Source organism: Durio zibethinus, chromosome 20 (assembly GCF_047325235.1).
Source record: "Durio zibethinus cultivar Kanyao isolate XHJ-2024 chromosome 20, ASM4732523v1, whole genome shotgun sequence".
Taxonomy (NCBI): domain Eukaryota; kingdom Viridiplantae; phylum Streptophyta; class Magnoliopsida; order Malvales; family Malvaceae; genus Durio; species Durio zibethinus.
The window spans coordinates 1,542,630-1,560,707 of NC_143181.1; the positions used below are offsets into that span (position 1 = coordinate 1,542,630).

The window sequence follows — 18,078 nt, forward strand, 5'->3', positions numbered from 1 at the left end:
ATAAATTAGGATAATAATAAATTAATTAGGCGAGTTTTTTATATTACTTTCAATTTTAATTAACAATCGCGTGAATTATTATTAATAATGTATTGAATTTTTAATTTCAATCATTAAAATTTAAATCTTAATTAATAATTTCAAATAAAAAATATTTTCAATTTCAATGTTATATTACTCGTTGTTCTCCACAACAGGCTATCAATAGCCTATGAGTAATTGTAAGGTTTCTGTTCTGAGTTCCTTTATAATTAATTTGCAACATTTGCTAGCTGCTGCAGCCTGGAATCATAAAAAATTAATGCTTCCTAGTTTATATTATGATGATGACAGAGACCTAGTAAAACCTGTTACATTCACGTTTAGTTAGCGTTGCCTATTCTTTTGCCCCTAAACAACAACAAAATCCTAATTTTATGAGACTCATATATAATTATCTATGCTATATATAAAATGTTTGATTGAATTTAGTGTCGCACTTAAGTTTATCAAAACAACAGCTTTAAGAGATTAGGCAAAGGGATTGTCGATATATATTTTTTTAAGTTATAATTATAATCAAGTATTACATTTATATAAGCAAATAAATAATCAGTTATTATATTATAATCAAGTTATAATCATTGAATAATTAATTAATAAATTAGAATATAATTAAACAATCAAACTACATATAATGAGATTTAAACCTAAAATCTCAAGATTCTATATCTATGATCATAATGAAATGGTGAGAATTTTATTAGTTCATTTATTATATACTAATAACCAAGAGATAATGAGAGCATATCATCTATAATTCTTTTTGTTATAATGCTATAATAGTCCAATGAAAATAAAAATTTATGTAGAGATCCACTAAATGTGAGTTTCATATAAAATTTTAATTAACCCTACATGATTTTAAATTATAATTAATCAATTATATTACGATAATTGTAAGTGATATGCTCTCACAGATAATATATTATCCCATAAATGTAGTTGTGGGTACGTCAAAGGATATATATATATATATATATATATATATATATATATGATCAAATCATCAAATTGGATTTCAACCACACAAAAATTCATAAACGATAGTGAGAAAATGTGCAAAGTCCCCACCAGGATCCAGTAGTACAAAGTTCAAAACATATCTTCATGTCTAAAATGCTAAAGTAACCCAAAAAATATATATATATATAGTTATATTGAAAGAAGGGATTACAATGTGCAAAACTTGAGAATATCTTTGAATGTATTATTCTAAAAAATAATAAGTTTTTATGTCTTTGTACTGAGTAATATATTTCAGGGCTAGTTAGGTACTTTTTCTTGTTACCAATCACAACGCAAGAGACACAAAAAATCAGTTAAGGTGTCTCAATCGTGTTATTGATGAAAAAAGTAAAAGATATCATATTCCACTGGACAGTGTTGGAGAAATATATTGTGCACTGTATAGACTATAGAGCCCAGCCTGATTCCTGATTTTATAAATGGCTAGGTAACAATAGAAGCAAGAGAAAAAAAGAGAGAGGGAGAGAGCATGGTTGCTATCATTTCTCTTATCGGAACCTTGTTGAAAGTCTTGGGATTGAAGGCAGGGATCTTAATCATAGCTTTGGGGCAGCATTAATCATCTTCCTGTAATTGCAGTGAGTGCATTAAAGCATTTTAACATAGATAGATGATAGAGAGAGAGAGAGAGAGAAGAGAGTTTTTTTTTTTTTAAGCAAAATCTTATATTGAGGGATAGCTGCAAAAAAGTTCGCCTGAAAAGAAAATTAAATAATTAAAGTCAGAGAGAGGGGTATGGAGAAGGATTATTCAAGCTCTTTTTCTTTCTTTTCAAGACTACTTTATGATGGAAACTTGAAAGAGTAAAGAGGAAAAACTGGGAAAAGTTGCTTAGTTAAAAGCAACAAGGTTTGTGGGTGTCACCTGAACTGTTTTCTTTGATTAGAGTGAGAAATTCCTGGAGCAAGCTGGTTTGTAAATTTTAATTACTCAATCTTGGGATTTTCAAGCCCTTTTACTTAAAAAAAAAACAGAAAGTAACATTATGGAGTCTGAAAATGTTCATCACCAACACCAGCTCCAAGACCAGCTTGCTGGGTCTTCTTCTTTACCTATTCCACCCTGTTATGGAGTTGCAAGCACCCATTCTTGGACCCCAACCCCAAGTAATATCACTTTGTAAGTCTCCTCCTCCTCCTGCTCCTCCTCCTCCTCCTCTCTCTCTCTAATTAAGCTTTCTACAAATATTTGGCCCTTCACACAGTTCACAGGCCATCATGAATTTACTTTAACCCCGGAATCTCTCTCCTTTTGTTTTTCCTTATCTTTTCTTTTCTGATTTGATGTGCATCAATCAGAATTATGTAGTTAATATTTACTTGTTAGATTTTGTTGATTATCATTTGATTTTCATGAATATTTTCTTTTTCATGTATTGTCTTTGGATTCCTACAACTTGTGGGTTCACAAAGTACAGTGTATCACATTCCACTCTTTTAATTGCTTCCCGTATCCTGCACTGGCATGTTCCTTTTTCCCTTCATTGATTTATCCACCTTGATAATCTGGATTTCATTATAGCAAATTTATACCTTTTGTTTGTTTTTTTGCAGGAACACCAGTGAGTTCAATCCAAATTATAATGGGGTTATCTTACACTCAAGGCAGAAAAATGACATTTTAGCATCTCCTCATAATAGTTCCGTGCTCCAAGACTGGACTAACAATGAAGGCAGCTTCACCACCCTTTGTTTCCATGACCTACAACTTGACAAAACTAAGGAAGAGCTCTCAGAATCTCTCACAAGATTCACTGAAATGCTAAGCAACACTCCAAGCGTGGAAGACTCTCTTCATCTGCCTCCTACAAACTACTTAAGGAATGAGCAAAAAGATTTGCATGATCTCAGCGAGAAGCTGTTGCTTAAAACAATATCTTCTGGTTTTCCAATGTTTTCAGCAGGATCAGAATTTTACTCAACCATCCGGAATTGTTCTATCCCTGGTAGTACTTCTTTACCAAGTAGAGGGAATTTCAGCCAGATATATCCTAGTATAAATATTTCAAATTTGAACCAAGCATCTTCCCCCAATATCCCAAACTCCTTTGACATGAATTTGGAGGCCTTGGATCTCTTAAGTCCTGCAAGATTTAGCAGCAGAAGCGATTTTAGCCATCCTTCACATGATCATAACAGTCTTGGTGTATACAAAGAGAGCTCTTCTTTTGGTCGTCATCATCACCATTTTCAGCAGCCAAATCAGAGGCCAGCTTGTAGCCCTAGTAAAGTAAAGTGCTCTATTCTTTCTTGTAGCAAAATAATCATCTCTACCACAAACCATGCCTCAAGTACAAGCTTTATTGCCAGTATAATTGCAACACTGCACGGTCATGGCTCTGATAGCACTGCATGCAATATTTATTTATTTTTGTCCCATTGAACTTGTATCACGAAATGCAATAATCTTGTCAGCTCGTAGTATAAAAATTCATTCTGGTCATAATATTGTTTGAAAATCATTAAGCTAAAGTTCCTTGTTTATCCATCTTATACCTTGATTAACACAAACAATAAGCAGGAGAATATGATTATACTCAAGTACTTTCTTAAATGACTAAGTTGAAAGTTGAAGACCTTTATTCATAAGATTTTTTTTTTCTTGTTCAAAGATAAGCCCACTAAAAGAAATATGTAGCCTTCTGATCTTTTACTAAGCGATGAGGTACCTTCAGCTTTAATCGTTTGTATGCATATATCGTTACCATAACTTCATGCCTCTTTTTTTAACTGCTTTTTGATGATTATTCAACTAATGATCTTTACTCCTTCCACTTTCAAAGAAATCACCCTTCCCCACAGAAATAACAGAGGCAAAGAGACCGAGCAATTTACCAGAAGTAAAGCCAACAGCAGGTGCAGCAGCCAAGAAATCTCGTTTGCAACCACTCTCTTCCTGCCCTCCCTTTAAGGTGCCCAAAGGACCAATGAAATTTGAGTTTGAGCACATAATTATTAGCTCATGATTAATTTTTGTGGTAGCTAACTTTCAAAGACCAGGTTGTAAATGTTACGGTTTCGAATCTTATATTATTAGCTTTGCATCAAACAGGTCAGGAAAGAGAAATTGGGAGATAGAATTGCAGCTCTCCAAGAATTGGTTGCTCCTTTTGGCAAGGTAAATTCTCGGTGCTTTTTTTTTTTTTTAAAATTTAATCAGTAAAAAAGTTACAATTTATTTTTACTGATGAGATTTTTTAATTTAGCAATTTTAATTTATTTTTTTTAATAAAAATTTTTTTAATTTTCACCCGTAAACTTAAGAGTTTTGGTTTTACTGTTACTAATAAAAAAAAAGAGAGAGGCTGGAAACCAAAAACAAAACAAAAGAATGAGAGATTAATTATTAATTTAAGGTTTTTGCAGACAGACACAGCGTCCGTACTAATGGAGGCTATTGGATACATCAAATTCCTTCAAAATCAAGTCGAGGTACTGTCAGTTCCCAAACATTCTCCTTGAATTTTGCATTGCTTTTTATTATTATATTCTCTGACACATATTCTTAAAATGTTGCTGCTACCGCTGCTACCTCGAACGTGAGACCCATCGTTCGGTTATGGTTGCAAGCCTCAACTTGCTTCCAGAAGTTAACCCTAAACACTCAAGCAAACTATACCAAGGTTTTTCCCTAGGGCTTCCTTGTAGGGGTTTTACATATTTTCTGTTCCCTTAAGGTATACCTAGTCTTTTCACCTGTCTTCCTCTCAAGTCTAGTTTTAAGCCATTGATTATTTTATTCATCCCATTGATGATTGAACAACAATTTCATAGAACTTACACTTAAAAAAAAAATAAACCAGTTGCAGACAGCTCAGAATTCGTATGGGATTTTGTCTTTTCAATTCTCAAAGGAAAGGCCTCTAGCCATAATTAATTTCCAACAGTTTCTTACTCCATGTCCTGCAGCCTAGCTAGCAGGAGAGCTCAAATGAGCTTTCTTTGGATTGAGTTAAAGAAATTAAAGACTTGGCGATACTCATTGAGAATCAATTAATTTTGCATGAATATATGTATTAATTTTTCTTTTTGCAGACATTAAGCGTTCCATATATGAAGTCATCTCGGAATAAAACATCCAGACTGAAACAAGGGGTAAGAAAAACCAACCTATATTGCCAATAGAAAATAACTTGTTTCATGTCATTTAATGAATTTAGAGAGCTTTGGTTTCGGGAAACATGGGGAATCCAATCACTTCAATTACTATACTTTTAAGTTTTAACGTTGAAAATTCTTGTAATATTGATATTTAGGGTTCAAGGATGGAGGATGGAAATGAAGAAGAACAAAGGCGAGATCTCAGAAGCCGAGGTCTATGTCTAGTGCCATTGTCGTGCATGTCTTACGTGACTAACGACAGCGGTGGCGGCATTTGGCCACCGCCCAATCTAGGCAGAGGACCTTAACAACAACTGCATACTAGCTAGTTACCAATGAGGGGATAATAAAATACGGATTATTTTCTAAGCCCATATGTTGGCTAGGAGATAATAAATTCTAGCTTGGTTTCAATGGAACAAATTTGATCATCTTGTTAAATTTACAAGATTCCAGGATGGACCAAATTTGATCCATTAACAACATTAATTCTTAAAATTTTTAACTTTTAAAATTTATATAGTTTGTACTTCTTCAAAGAATTTCTTTCCAATTTGAATTAATTAAGATGATTAATATAATTATCTTTGTTTATCTTTACTTTTGATGTAATTATTTTTAAGGTGACATCGAAAGATTCAAGATTAAACAAGCATTTGATTAGGGTAAAGATTCTTTTCATCACTTCATCCCAAATTTGAATTAATGCACATTAAAAAACTCTTTCTATCCCATTTTCTTTGTCCATCTTTTTTTTTTTTTGAAAATTTTCTAAATTATATCTTTTTTCTATTTTTATCACCTAAAAATCTTATTTTTTTATATTTTAAAATTATTTTTTATGATTTTTTTTTTATTTTTTGACATTAAAAATCATGAAGTTTTAATTTTAATATTAAATATATTAAAATAAAAAAAATTTTTAAACTTGATGAATTCAATACCGTCCAAATAATTTAGAATGGAGAGAGAAATTAAAAATGCATTCGAGTTAAAATTGATGCTAAATTTTGAACGTGAATTTTAAATTTTAGGATTCAATAATGCATGACAATGTCTGTGTTTTGGATTGGTTTGGGAGTTGGGTTAGCACTGTTGTAAGAAGCCCAAAAATCCCAAATAGGGCGAAAATTTGGTCCATCCTAATGCAATGCTGGATTAAATTCTTAATTTGGAAGCCCACAGCCTAATCTTTTTGACCCAGTACCATAAAATTATTTCATAAAAATGTTAGCATTTCTATAATATGTATGCTGCAAGAATCCAAAAGATGAAGTCAATGTCAATCAGTCAATTCATCTTACGATTTGAACAAAAACTTTGCTGTACATTCATATTTGTTGCAGCAAAATCTGAATATGAAACAAAATCAACCCATCTGGAGATTTGATCTATGGCAATTTCATATCTGGGTTTTCAAGGAGACTTGGTGATACCACTCGCCTGAACTATATAGCTCATAAAAGATGGCTTGCATGCTGCCGCTACCTTTAAACTTTCTAATATAATTGTGGAAATTAACCTAATGACTATCTTATGAATTCTTGTTTTATGTAAATTATTTCTTGAATCGGATATATCATTAAAGTTAGTACTCAAACGTTAAAATTTTGAATAAATTTATATTTATAATATTTTTTTTAATCAGATAAATAATAAAGTATAAAATTTAAGGTAAATCAATTTTTTTCAAATATCATTTATCCATGTTTATTGGATGATTGCAGATGTCTTACGAATAAGTTCCAACGGTTAAGAATACATTTGGTGAAGGAAATTATTGTGCTGATTTACTTGCTAAAATTAATGTCATTCAATGAAAGAATTTTTTTTGTCTTTAGAACTGCAACGAAATCCATTACGTTGACTGATTTTTTTTTTTTTGTTACATCACGAGAGTAAAGTCTCAGTATAAATAAGAAAGAAAAAAAAAATCTGATTCGAAATCAAATTCTTAATATTTTCTCAAATATTTTTAATCATTAAGTCAAAAGTTTAGGAACATATTGACTGGGTTTAGTTTCATATGAAAGTGTTTTTTTGGCTTTTAAAAAATGTTTTTAATGTAATTTTAATATTAAATAATAAAAATTATAGTTTTTTTATTTAATTCTTGTTCAAAGAATAAAATTTTTTTAAAGAATTTCTTTTGCTTTCAAATGTAATTTTTTTAATAAAATGACTTTATTTGGTTATATCTTTAAATTTTTATTTTTTATGTATATCTTTTAGATATTTCAATTCATTCTACTATTTTTTTATAGTAATGTTAAACACTTAAAAAATTTTTATATCATATTTTTTTTCATTACACTTTTAAATATATTTTTTAATCCAAATCCTTCTTTCATAAAAAAAACATGTAACTTAAAAATAAAATATAAAAATATTTAAATTTAAAATTTTAAATTATATAATATGATATATTTTAAAATAATTATATAAACTAATTAAATTTCAAACATAAAACATTAAAATTGACAAAATTTTCCGTTATTGGAATCTAAGGGCCAATGACCCAAACGATGTAAATTAATTTCTTTATTGATCTCTTCTTTCTGACAAAATAAAAAAGACCATCATCCCAAATGAAAATGGCAGTTATGCAATGTGTCGACACATTTACCCTCTTGTCTTGTGCTAATTAATGAAAATTCTTTTTGTGAGCTTTGATATCTCGAGGAAGAGGCCCAGAAATTTGATATTTTTAGGAGGTAAGAAGGACACAGCCTTAGCCAGATCGTACGAAAAAAGGTTTTACACGTGGCGTTCATCTAAGACATTGATATTTTCGGCCGCAGACTTAAACTGCTAATTTTGACGTCACCGTGACGGCCAGGCTCAACTCTTTTTTGTCCTTTGTTTCTGAATCCCATTTTTAACCTTCCATCCATCATTAAATGACAAAAATGTTCAGAGTTATCTTATTTTTTATACATAAAATTATAATAAAATAAAATAAAATTATAAATAAAATTAAATTAAATAATATTATTTTATCTAATATTTAATGTGTATAAAAATTAAAATAAAATAAATATTTATAGATTAAAATTATTTTTACTCAAAATTTATATAATTTAAATTATTAACATAATTTTTAAAAATATAATAAAATAATAAATTTAATTTCATAGATTTAAAATATTTTTTCACTTTAATTCTCCATTTTGGGCCATATTTGATAATATACACATAAATAGGCTATGTTTAAAATTACTAAAATTCCATTTGATAAAAAATAAAAATGAAATTATGGAATTAAAATTAACATTATAATTTTATTTATATTCAATGAAAAATTTAATTTTTTATTCGAATAAAAATAAGTATTACATAATAAGAAAGGAGATAAATAAATCTTATATTTTTTATTGATACAAAATAAAACAATAAAATAGCATTGGTCTTATATCCATATCCATACTTTATGTATATATTTATATATTTAATAAATAAGTTTTTTATTAAATAATATAAATTATTATTTTAGACTAATTAAAACTAATATATTATAAAAATTACATAAATATGTAAGACAAAAATTTTAAAAAATAAAAAATAAATTTTAGTTTTTAATTTTTAATTTTTTTAAATGTTACGTGTACAAAGATACTTACTAAATAACTATGAAAATAAAAATAAAAATATATTTAAAATATTTATTAAATATAAGTATAAAAATAAATACAACATAAAAATTTTAAGATAAAAATAAAAATATTACATCATACTCTATTCATTAACAATCTCTCATTAAAAATACGGATAAGTAAGAAAATAGGCAGCAGGGATAGAAGCGTAATTTGAAAAAGAGTTTCGGATGTGAATAAAAGGCGTAGATTCAATGCGGTAGGGTACATTTTACAAAAAGAGGAACTCGTATGTTCTGCTCGTCTCTCATTCTATAATCTGATCGCCACCTGGACCTTGTCGGTTCTTTGCTTACTCTCCAAGCTCTTCTCTCTCGTCATTTCCTTAGATCTTCAAAAAGCTTCTTCATATTCCACATATTATTAATCATTCAAGACCTTCCTTCAACTTCCGAAGATTCTCGAGAAATATGCTCTGATCGCTTATCAAAACGGATCTTTGATTTTTGATCTGAATAGTTATAATACTGCCTGTTTTGTAAACCTTTTCAGGTATCGATTCTACTTTAACTTGTTTTTGGGTCATGGGATCATCCATCTTCTTTAATATAAACAATTGTTAGTTCTTTTTATTTTTTATTTTATTTCTAAATTGGCAGCTTAAGTAAAAAAATAAAATAAAATTAAACTGCAAATTTCCTTTTATATATTTTCTCACGAGGAAATTACAACTTATAAATATCTGACATTTGACATGGAAGGGTAGGTGGTGAAAGAGGAAAGATGGTTTCGTTGCAAGGACCGGTGATTTGCACTGCCGTTCGGAGCAAACAAGTTGGGGTTTACGCGCTGCCTGTGAACGGGCCTTTTCCGAGGGTAAGAATGCATAGAAGTGATATATGGGGATTTAGAGTGGTAACTGATGGAAAGAATAAGGCGCGTGCTGTTTCTCGTCAACTACGAAAGTGCTGGACCACGGTGCAGTGTAGTTTCAGTTCATCTTCAGATGGGAATGGAAGCATGGCGGAGAGTTTCAATGAAAACGATCAAGATTATGTCAATTCCAGTGTGGTTGAAGCTGGTATGTGGATGCTATGCCAGTAACTACTTCGTTATTATTATAATTATTATTGCTGCCTTTAAATTCGATATAAGCTCGAGTCTATTTGTATAGAATTGTTGATATGTGGGTTAATCAACTGATGTATTTCATAATTGTTTCATATAGTTGAGGTGAGGAGTAGAGCTGATGGATTTATGATCAAAATGAGGGATGGTAGGCATTTAAGATGTGTCAATAACAATCCTCAAGGTGGGCAACTGCCGGATTATGCACCGCGTCCTGCCATAGTTCTGAAGATGGAAGATGGGACTGGTCTTCTTCTCCCAATCCTTGTTTGTATGCGATCTTACATGATTCCAATTATTTGGCTCTATTTATTACTTTTTCCATTCATGTTTGATTGGAATTGTGGTTTTAAATGCAGTGGAGATGCATAGTGTGTTGCTCATGGCTGCAGTGCGCAATGTCCAAATTGTATGTTATTGTTTTCTCTCCCCCATTGAGTCAGGGTTCTCGTTTTCCTGGCATTTTGGATCTATTGAAATTGGATTTTGGACTTCTTCATCACTTTCTTTTGTATCAAATGTGAATGCTAATATATGTTTTGGCTATTGATTCCAGGCTAGTCCTCCTATGTATCAAGTGGTGAAGGACATAATTGACAAGATGGGCTACTTGGTATGATTCCTTTCCTGCTCCAGTTCACATTTTGTTTTCATAATGCCACTATGATTACTAGATGCTGCCATCTCCATCTTTTTGACGTGTCTTTGCTCCTTTGAGATGTGGGTTATGAATTTGTGATATCAATCTCGTTCTTCCACAGGTAAAACTTGTCAGAGTTACTAAAAGAGTGCATGTGGCCTATTTTGCTCAGTTGTACCTCACAAAGGTATGTATCTACTTCAGGGGCGGACTTCTCTTCACTGCCTCTCATTCTCTCTCACTCCTTCCACTTTTAGCGCATTTGTCTAACTTGAACTCTGGGATATTCATGTAGAGTAGTCTTCACTGACTCATGTTGGATGTTCTCACAGGTGGGTGATGAAACAGAGTCTGTCAGTTTTGACATTCGGCCTTCTGATGCCATCAACATTGCTGTGACATGCAAGGTACCCTTTGCATGTTCCTCTTTAGCATGATTCCTTTTTTAACTAAACAGTCTTTGGAGCATTTGACTGGTAGCATTAAAGTATCTCAATTATAATTGTTTTAGAATTGTATCTGCTTGGTTCATGAAGTACTACATCTATCATGAGAATGTCTAAGATGGATACTTGGATGGTCCTTGTTGATTAACATATTTAAATAGTGATTGTTTTGACATGATGCTTTAAATTCTTGCTAGATGGTATCTTCCAACAGCTAAAATGTATAAGATGGTTAATAATGCTGATTGATGATTTCAAAGACTCAGTGTTGAGGAGAAAGAATACCTAAGATATGGTTTTGGATTGTCACAAATATCTATTTCAGTTTAATGATTAAGTTCTAAGGATAACTCAGAATATGTTAGGACATTGTTCAAATTTCTTCCCCCTTCATTTAAGTACTGTATTACCTTGCAAAGTGGTAATGATCCTGGAAAATTGGCTTTCTCATTGTTTTTAATAATATGATGGCAGAAATGCTTTATCCTTTGTAGAGAAGCATTCCAGTGGCTGTCTATGCGTTTGACATGACCTCACCTTGTTTGGCTCTTCTCTCTCTTTTTTTCTTTTTTTGAGCCACCTGAACTAGATTGTTTTGTGAGATATGGTTTAAACATAATTTGTCATGTAACTATTTTTGTGTGTACTTTCTGGGCTGACTTAATTCCTATCCAAAAGTGAGTTTTTCAGACCTTGAAGCCTACCTCATGTGCTCTGCAGGTACCTATACAAGTGAACAAGTACTTGGCATATAGTGATGGGATGCGAGTGATTGAATCAGGGAAGCTGTCAATGCAATCCTCAGCTTCAGATGGCTTATTAATCACAGAACTCGACTGGTTACTCTTGAAACCCTTTTGGAGATTGTTTTTGCTTTTTTAACAAGAGAATTGGACGTTAACACTTGCAGGAGATTCTTGTTCTGAATTTGAGAAACTAGAATGTGACATGCTTTAAATTGTGGTCTCAGGCCAAGTGGTCAGCGTTGTATGGATACGGAGGAATTCAATATTATCTGTGAGTTAAATGAGGCTATTAATCAAGAACGCTACAAGGATGCTGGTACTCTTCCTTTCTTGCTCATTACTCATTTATGATCCATATTTCATTAGAATGTCAAAAACAGAACCTCTGACTAGAGTTGAGTTTTTTTTTACGTTGCTTCTCTAACTGACAGCTCTATCCTTGATACCTGGGATTATTTGATGAATTGCTATCCAATATAGGCTGTAGCCAATCTCTTTTACCAAGAGATTAACTCTTTATCTATAAATTGTGATCCAAAATGAAGTAAATTTTATTTGTTGACTGGAGATTAATTATGTCAAGGGCAAGATCTTAAGATCTTCTGAAATCTGTAGAGGAATGTGTAGTAAACGATAATTGTAGCATGACCTCCCTCATTTTTTTTTTCTCGTTAATATCTTATGAATCTGGTGCACACTGACAGCTGAATTGAGAGACAAACTTGGTCGGTTTCGGGCTCGAAGGAACTTGAGGAAATATACGTAACAGGTGATAATCTTGAAGGTTTCTGCTTTGGACTTCGAGCACCAGTGAATAGACATTAACAAGTTCTTTATTGTTGTGTCAGTTGTCCCTGCTGACTTCCACTGTAAATATGAAGTTGTTGGAAGCTGATAAACTGGGTGGTGGCGCAACATAGAGCAGCAATCAGTCGTGTCAACTTCTAGCAAATATGTATGTGTAACAAGCCTGTGAATGTATGTACAGATACAGTTAAAAAAACGGTGATGCAATATATGTCTAAGGCACGTTGATTTTATGCTCGTCAATTTATCACCATTGCGGTGCTCATGTGTCTTGATTTTCCTTGTGCCCACCGAATTCCTTTTTTTTTCTGTCAAATCAGAACAATTTAATATGAAGGAGCTAGTAAAAGCGTAAAGATGAAAGAGATGTATAAAATTATATTTCTTTGTCAGTAATTGAACACCCAGAAAACCTGCCCCTAAAAGCAGAGAATAAGACAGTCTAAGGCACCGACAAAAATTCGTAACACGTCAGCAAAATGGGTCAAGGATAACTACACACGGCAACAAGTTATTACGCCACCTGTCGACTTCTCAAACACCACAAAACGTTTTCAAGGTCTGATTACTCTGTGATTAAACTTGCCTGATTTTCTGATCCCTTTCTTTTTTGGCTGTTGTCTCGTTTATGTTTTAAGCAATTTGATTTAATGTCTTCATGCAGATGATTGCCAATGGTTAAATGCACTATTTTCCAGGCAGATTGTGACAGTTTCAAACAGCGAAGAAAGGGTAATTGCCTATGATAAGTCACGTTATCCTGTGGTATGGTTCACTAGATTGTCTTTCACAGTGCATATCATGCCTTCTCGGTTTTTGAGTTTTTTATTGTTAGAATTCAGGCATATTATCTAATTTTAGTTCTGCTTTTATTTTCTTTTGTTTTTTCATCCTTGGTCAGATTAAGAGTAGTGACACATATGCAGCTGAGCCAGGATCTGAAGTGGAAGAAATTGCTTCTCTTAAAGACAACTAGAAGCTATTTACATCCAACATTGGCTCCTGTCAGCGAAGAGGTTGGTAGGTGCTTACAGATTGCGATGGGGGATTAAATGGCATAAAGGGATTTCATTAATTGCATGCCAGATTAACAGTTTAAAACATCAATTAACACCAGGATAGTTTTTTCGTCTATCCAAGAGTGTTTCACTTGCAAGTATATATGGGGATGCTTTGCTCGCGGTATAAAATAACAGGGTAACATCCTAAGATGGCTTAGTGGAAATATGCTTATAGTCTCACGCTATAAATTCTTAAAACTTGAACTCATAACAACAGACCATGATGTTTGTATAGTCTAGAATGGCTCGTAAGGCGATCTCTGCTGGTGGTTCGCCTGAGGATGATATGAATATGTGCCGATGATTGACAAGGTTGTAGACTCGGAATGTGAGATACAAGTGTCCAAGCAGAGTCCATATACTTCTAAAGGTTAGCACTATGAGCGGTGTTTAAAAGCTGTTTTTTACTCAACCAATGACAGTAGAAACTATTTGCGTACTGTGTGTTATCTCAACTATAATTTGTTCTTGTTTTTATTGCAACTTCTATTGCAGGATCATCCTGCAATTAAATATATGCTTAAAGCCAAATTTTAATTCCTTCTAAATGGTATTACAACCATTTATTTTTCATATTCTCATATAAGACATATGGTATTAAAGCCAAGGTTTATTGAGAGATAATTAATGTAATATCTCAATCTCACATTAGAATGTTCTAAAGATTAACTGTGATATATAAATTGATATTTAAATTCAAATTTGTAAGTCACATTTTTGTGAAACAAATTAATGAGATTTTTGAATTAAAGCAAATAATGTCTCATAGGTTGGCTACGGGTTTTTACGAATGGTATCAGAACGACTATCAGTCAAATTGGAGTTAAGTGCTATATTGTATAAGCTACTTTTATAATCTTATGAGAGCTTAATGCTATACAAGAGGAGCTACCTTTAAAATTTTAATATTTAATGTGATATTGTGATATGTGCGTGCCTTGTGTTGAACTTATCCAACATTTGGTTTGATTTGGTAGATTTGTGTACTTTATGTTACATTTGACGGGATCGTCAAGTTTTAATAAAAAAAATTTATGATATCGTAATTTCATATTGAGATATTTTAAGAATCTGTTATAATATATAAGTTGAGACTTAAATCCAAATTTGTAAGACACTTTTTGTGAGATAAAATAATGAGACATTCATATCAAAACAGATAATATCTCACAAATTGGGTACGAATATTTACAATCAACATCCTAACACCCAAAATAAACAGACAAATTTAATCACATTATGAGCCATGAGAACAGTGTAATCAAACCAGAGCTTGACTCTTTCTTGCTATATTTTCAATATATTTGACTTTTTGATGAAGTCTACTGGCTTTAATTGCAAGGACTCCTCTGCCGCGGGTAGACCAAACTCCAAAAGGAATCTATGGTCATATCGGTTGCCTTCTCTTATCCGAACAATTGTGTTGTATCTGATGAAGAAGAGGATTGTAACGGATTTGACAAGTAGCATTCCTGACCAGCATGTTGAACTGATGTACTAGGAGGAAACTTGTCCACCTCCTGCTCCAAGGTTTATTGGGGCAGGCCTCCTGTCATCTGTGGTAAGAAGCCTGGGTGATCTAGAAGAGAAGGTTGAGATGCTACAATCAAAAAGATTTGAGATGCCTCATAAGAAAGAGTTGTTGAATGCTGCTGTTTGTCATATGGATGACTCAGAAGCAGAGTTTATACACGCTCTGCTGCTAATTGCATCCATTATACTGAAGACTTTCTGCAAGGTCTTTTGGCAGAGGATGATGTTTAGTTTTAATCAATAGATGATGTTTAAAACTGTTACGTCTAAGTTAATTGATCAATAATCAGAACTTGATCAATATAATTAGGTCCTCAGACCGTCCAAACGAAGTTTGCCCGAGTAGTCACATCACCTACTCTATAAAAATGACTCACCCTTCACCAATAGGATTTGCCTATGATCCACTTGTCAAAGTAATCACTTTAGAGTTGATCTATTGGCACATAATTTACTTAGAATCATTAAATATAATCTATACTTATTTGAGATTATTAAATACAAATTTTATTCATTCATGTGGATTCGAGCTCTATACAAATATTTTATCAATTATCGATTATCTCAATTAAATCATCATCTTTTGTTTCACGTAAGAGATAAAAAAAATTAAGTACATAAAATATCACAGAACTAAGTCTATCATTCTCTTTCTAAGCTTTCTCTTACTTGAAGTTTCTTTTATACATTTCACTATTAACACACTTTACTTCTTACTCTTAATTTAAGCATGACACTAATTTGAACGTTGGAACGCACTTCAAAATAACAACTTCAATGCCTTACCATATTTTGTTACTGCAGGTTACGATTGTTTTTCCCTTTTTACCTATTTTCTTTCGGTTAAGATATTCAAAAACACTAAAAGCAAAAACATAAGATTTTTCTTTCAAGTGAAAGGTGATTGACTCGGACTCGAGTATGATAGAAATTGGCATCTTTTTCAAGACCAAGAGTTGGTTGTCATGTGCACCGGACACAAAATTAGCTTAGCTACACAGAATAATATGGCATTGCCGGCTTAAACCCGATTATTTAAGGTTTAATTAATTAAATAATTAGTTTAAAATGTTAAATAAGGAGTTGGTCTCTTTCCAAGAAGAAAAAAGGGATAGTTAGGGAGTTAATTATATATTAATATAGCTAGTTATGATATAAAGTGTATACAATTGATGGAAAGATTAAAGTTGTGATTAGGCAAACTGTTGCCTAATTTTTACCAGTCAATGTAAAATCGATGGCACGACCGAATAAGTCAAAAGTGATTTCTTGTGTCAATGAGATTGGTTGAGTTGATAAATATCAAATATTTTGTTTGTAAATTTTAGATGATTTTGCATCTTTGGTAGAGTTTGCTTGAATAACAACTTTACTGCAAATAAATGATGCATATAATGCAACCAAATGGTCAAAATGTTGCTAAAGTACATATAAAACATACAGGATAAGACTTTTAGCAACCCAAATTTGAAATAGAATTATTAATTAAAAGCAATTTTTTTATAATTAAAGTTGATAAGGGTTTAAGTTTCGAAAGGTTCAATGATATTTTAAAACTTGAAATTTAATTTAATTAATTTATATTATTACTTTTAAAATAAAATTTTATTAAAAATAAAATTGTTACAGTGTGTCATGGTTCTTCACCAAACAATCGACCTAAGTTTTAAGATTAAATGGTAAAATCCTTGCAACCCACAGTAGATGAACTCGCAAGAACAATTATTTTTTAATTCCATTATTTTTTTTCTCCCAATTATTCTAGTTAGCTAGCTATAGTATAGTTGTTAAACTTCAACCATTTTTTTTTATTTAATTTTCACAACCTACCAACAAATTATAAGGTTTCGATAATTTTAATTCAAAAATTAGAATGATTAATATACAACATAGAAAAACACTTAGCAACAACATTAGAGACATGTGTCGGTGCAGAAGAAGCATACCTCGTTGTAACATAACCTATTTAAAGTACAGCTCAATCATGACTTATGACACATGTGCTGGTTGATTTTTGCTAGCTATTTGATAATGTCTCAGAAAAACCATATCATCAAATATTAAATAATTAATTATATTGTACTATAATATTACCTCTTGCGCCATATTTTCATGAAAAAGAAAAAAAAAAAAAAGACACCATATTTTAGATATCATGTACCAACAAAAGGTTAGTCTAATAGCTAAGAATCGAAATTATTTTTTTCTTATCAATTAATATTTTATCTTTATTATGAATAATATTTCTAGAATATCAAATCAATACAAAATAATTACCCTTAAAATTATTAAGATACATATAAAATTTTAAAAATTTTTTAATGTCGATTGACGTAAATAATTAAAATTTATATTTTTAATAAAAAATATTTAAATTCGAATTCTTATGATTTTTTATTGATAGATAATTTATAAATCTGAAAAACTTTAAAGTGTATGTAAATCCCCTTTAAGTCCGAAAATTTTCAATAAATCTGTAAATCCTCTTGTAAAGTGATGACTCATCATGACCTTGAAAATATTATAATTTTTCATGTTTCTTCAAAAAAAAAAAGAAAAGAAAATGTTTTTAACAAATTATAAATATATATATGTGGCATTGTTTGGTTAAATACCATTTTGACAGATCCAGATCGCTAAGCTAAGACAACAAATGGATAGAAAATCTGCATAAAATAATTATAGGTTTTTTCTACATGCCATTGCCATACAACCTTGTACCACAATTGTACAGAGGCCGCCCCTTAATCTAAGGGCAAAGGACAGGGTTGCCAATTTTGACTCTCTCTATCATTTTTCACTTCTCTGTTCTGTCTTCCATTCCACGAATGGTTAAAGGCTGCCACACAAGCAGACTTGCCTTTTGGGTCTCACCATGCCAAAGAAGGATATGTACCGGAACTGGTTCCTGGCAGTCTGGTTATATCCAGTTTTGTAGTTCAATAATTACCCATAT

The 18,078-nt window shown here is 31.5% G+C and overlaps 2 protein-coding genes and 1 long non-coding RNA gene across 5 annotated transcripts; all 3 read left to right on the plus strand.

Annotated features, from left to right (window-relative positions):
• Positions 1-1,465: 1,465 nt before the first annotated feature.
• Positions 1,466-5,760, plus strand: LOC111314801 (transcription factor bHLH110-like). The gene is made up of 7 exons (XM_022916413.2): positions 1,466-2,187; positions 2,622-3,297; positions 3,851-3,979; positions 4,120-4,185; positions 4,434-4,499; positions 5,103-5,162; positions 5,324-5,760. The coding sequence occupies exons 1-7, from the start codon at positions 2,054-2,056 to the stop codon at positions 5,474-5,476; spliced, it is 1,284 nt and encodes a 427-aa protein (XP_022772148.2). The 5' UTR covers positions 1,466-2,053; the 3' UTR covers positions 5,477-5,760.
• A 3,267-nt stretch (positions 5,761-9,027) lies between these two features.
• LOC111315334 (bifunctional nuclease 1-like) lies at positions 9,028-12,771 on the plus strand. Of its 2 annotated transcripts, none has more exons than XM_022916978.2 (11): positions 9,028-9,313; positions 9,523-9,842; positions 9,990-10,160; positions 10,249-10,298; positions 10,446-10,502; positions 10,651-10,716; positions 10,862-10,936; positions 11,696-11,814; positions 11,946-12,037; positions 12,426-12,490; positions 12,570-12,771. In XM_022916978.2, exons 2-10 carry the CDS (start codon positions 9,545-9,547, stop codon positions 12,485-12,487), a joined length of 990 nt encoding a protein of 329 aa, XP_022772713.1. In that variant the 5' UTR covers positions 9,028-9,313; positions 9,523-9,544; the 3' UTR covers positions 12,488-12,490; positions 12,570-12,771. The 2 variants fall into 2 exon arrangements, with proteins under 2 accessions (XP_022772713.1, XP_022772712.1); XM_022916977.2 differs by having other exon boundaries at positions 9,528-9,842.
• Positions 12,772-12,848: 77 nt separating this feature from the next.
• On the plus strand, positions 12,849-15,239 carry LOC149513011 (uncharacterized). 2 transcript variants are annotated; one of them, XR_016330625.1, is made up of 4 exons: positions 12,849-13,087; positions 13,193-13,260; positions 13,430-13,544; positions 14,932-15,239. It is a non-coding gene; the product is annotated as an uncharacterized LOC149513011 (long non-coding RNA). The 2 variants fall into 2 exon arrangements; XR_016330624.1 differs by having other exon boundaries at positions 13,049-13,087; positions 13,193-13,293.
• The last annotated feature ends 2,839 nt before the right edge of the window (positions 15,240-18,078 follow it).

Coding starts and splice junctions, on each gene's coding strand:
- LOC111314801 (XM_022916413.2), top strand. CDS start 2,054: ATGGAGTCTGAAAATGTTCATCACCAACACCAGCTCCAAGACCAGCTT. Junction 2,188..2,621: donor ACCCCAAGTAATATCACTTT/GTAAGTCTCCTC, acceptor GTTTTTTTGCAG/GAACACCAGTGAGTTCAATC. Junction 3,980..4,119: donor CTTCCTGCCCTCCCTTTAAG/GTGCCCAAAGGA, acceptor TGCATCAAACAG/GTCAGGAAAGAGAAATTGGG.
- LOC111315334 (XM_022916978.2), top strand. CDS start 9,545: ATGGTTTCGTTGCAAGGACCGGTGATTTGCACTGCCGTTCGGAGCAAA. Junction 9,843..9,989: donor TTCCAGTGTGGTTGAAGCTG/GTATGTGGATGC, acceptor TGTTTCATATAG/TTGAGGTGAGGAGTAGAGCT. Junction 10,937..11,695: donor ACATTGCTGTGACATGCAAG/GTACCCTTTGCA, acceptor TGTGCTCTGCAG/GTACCTATACAAGTGAACAA.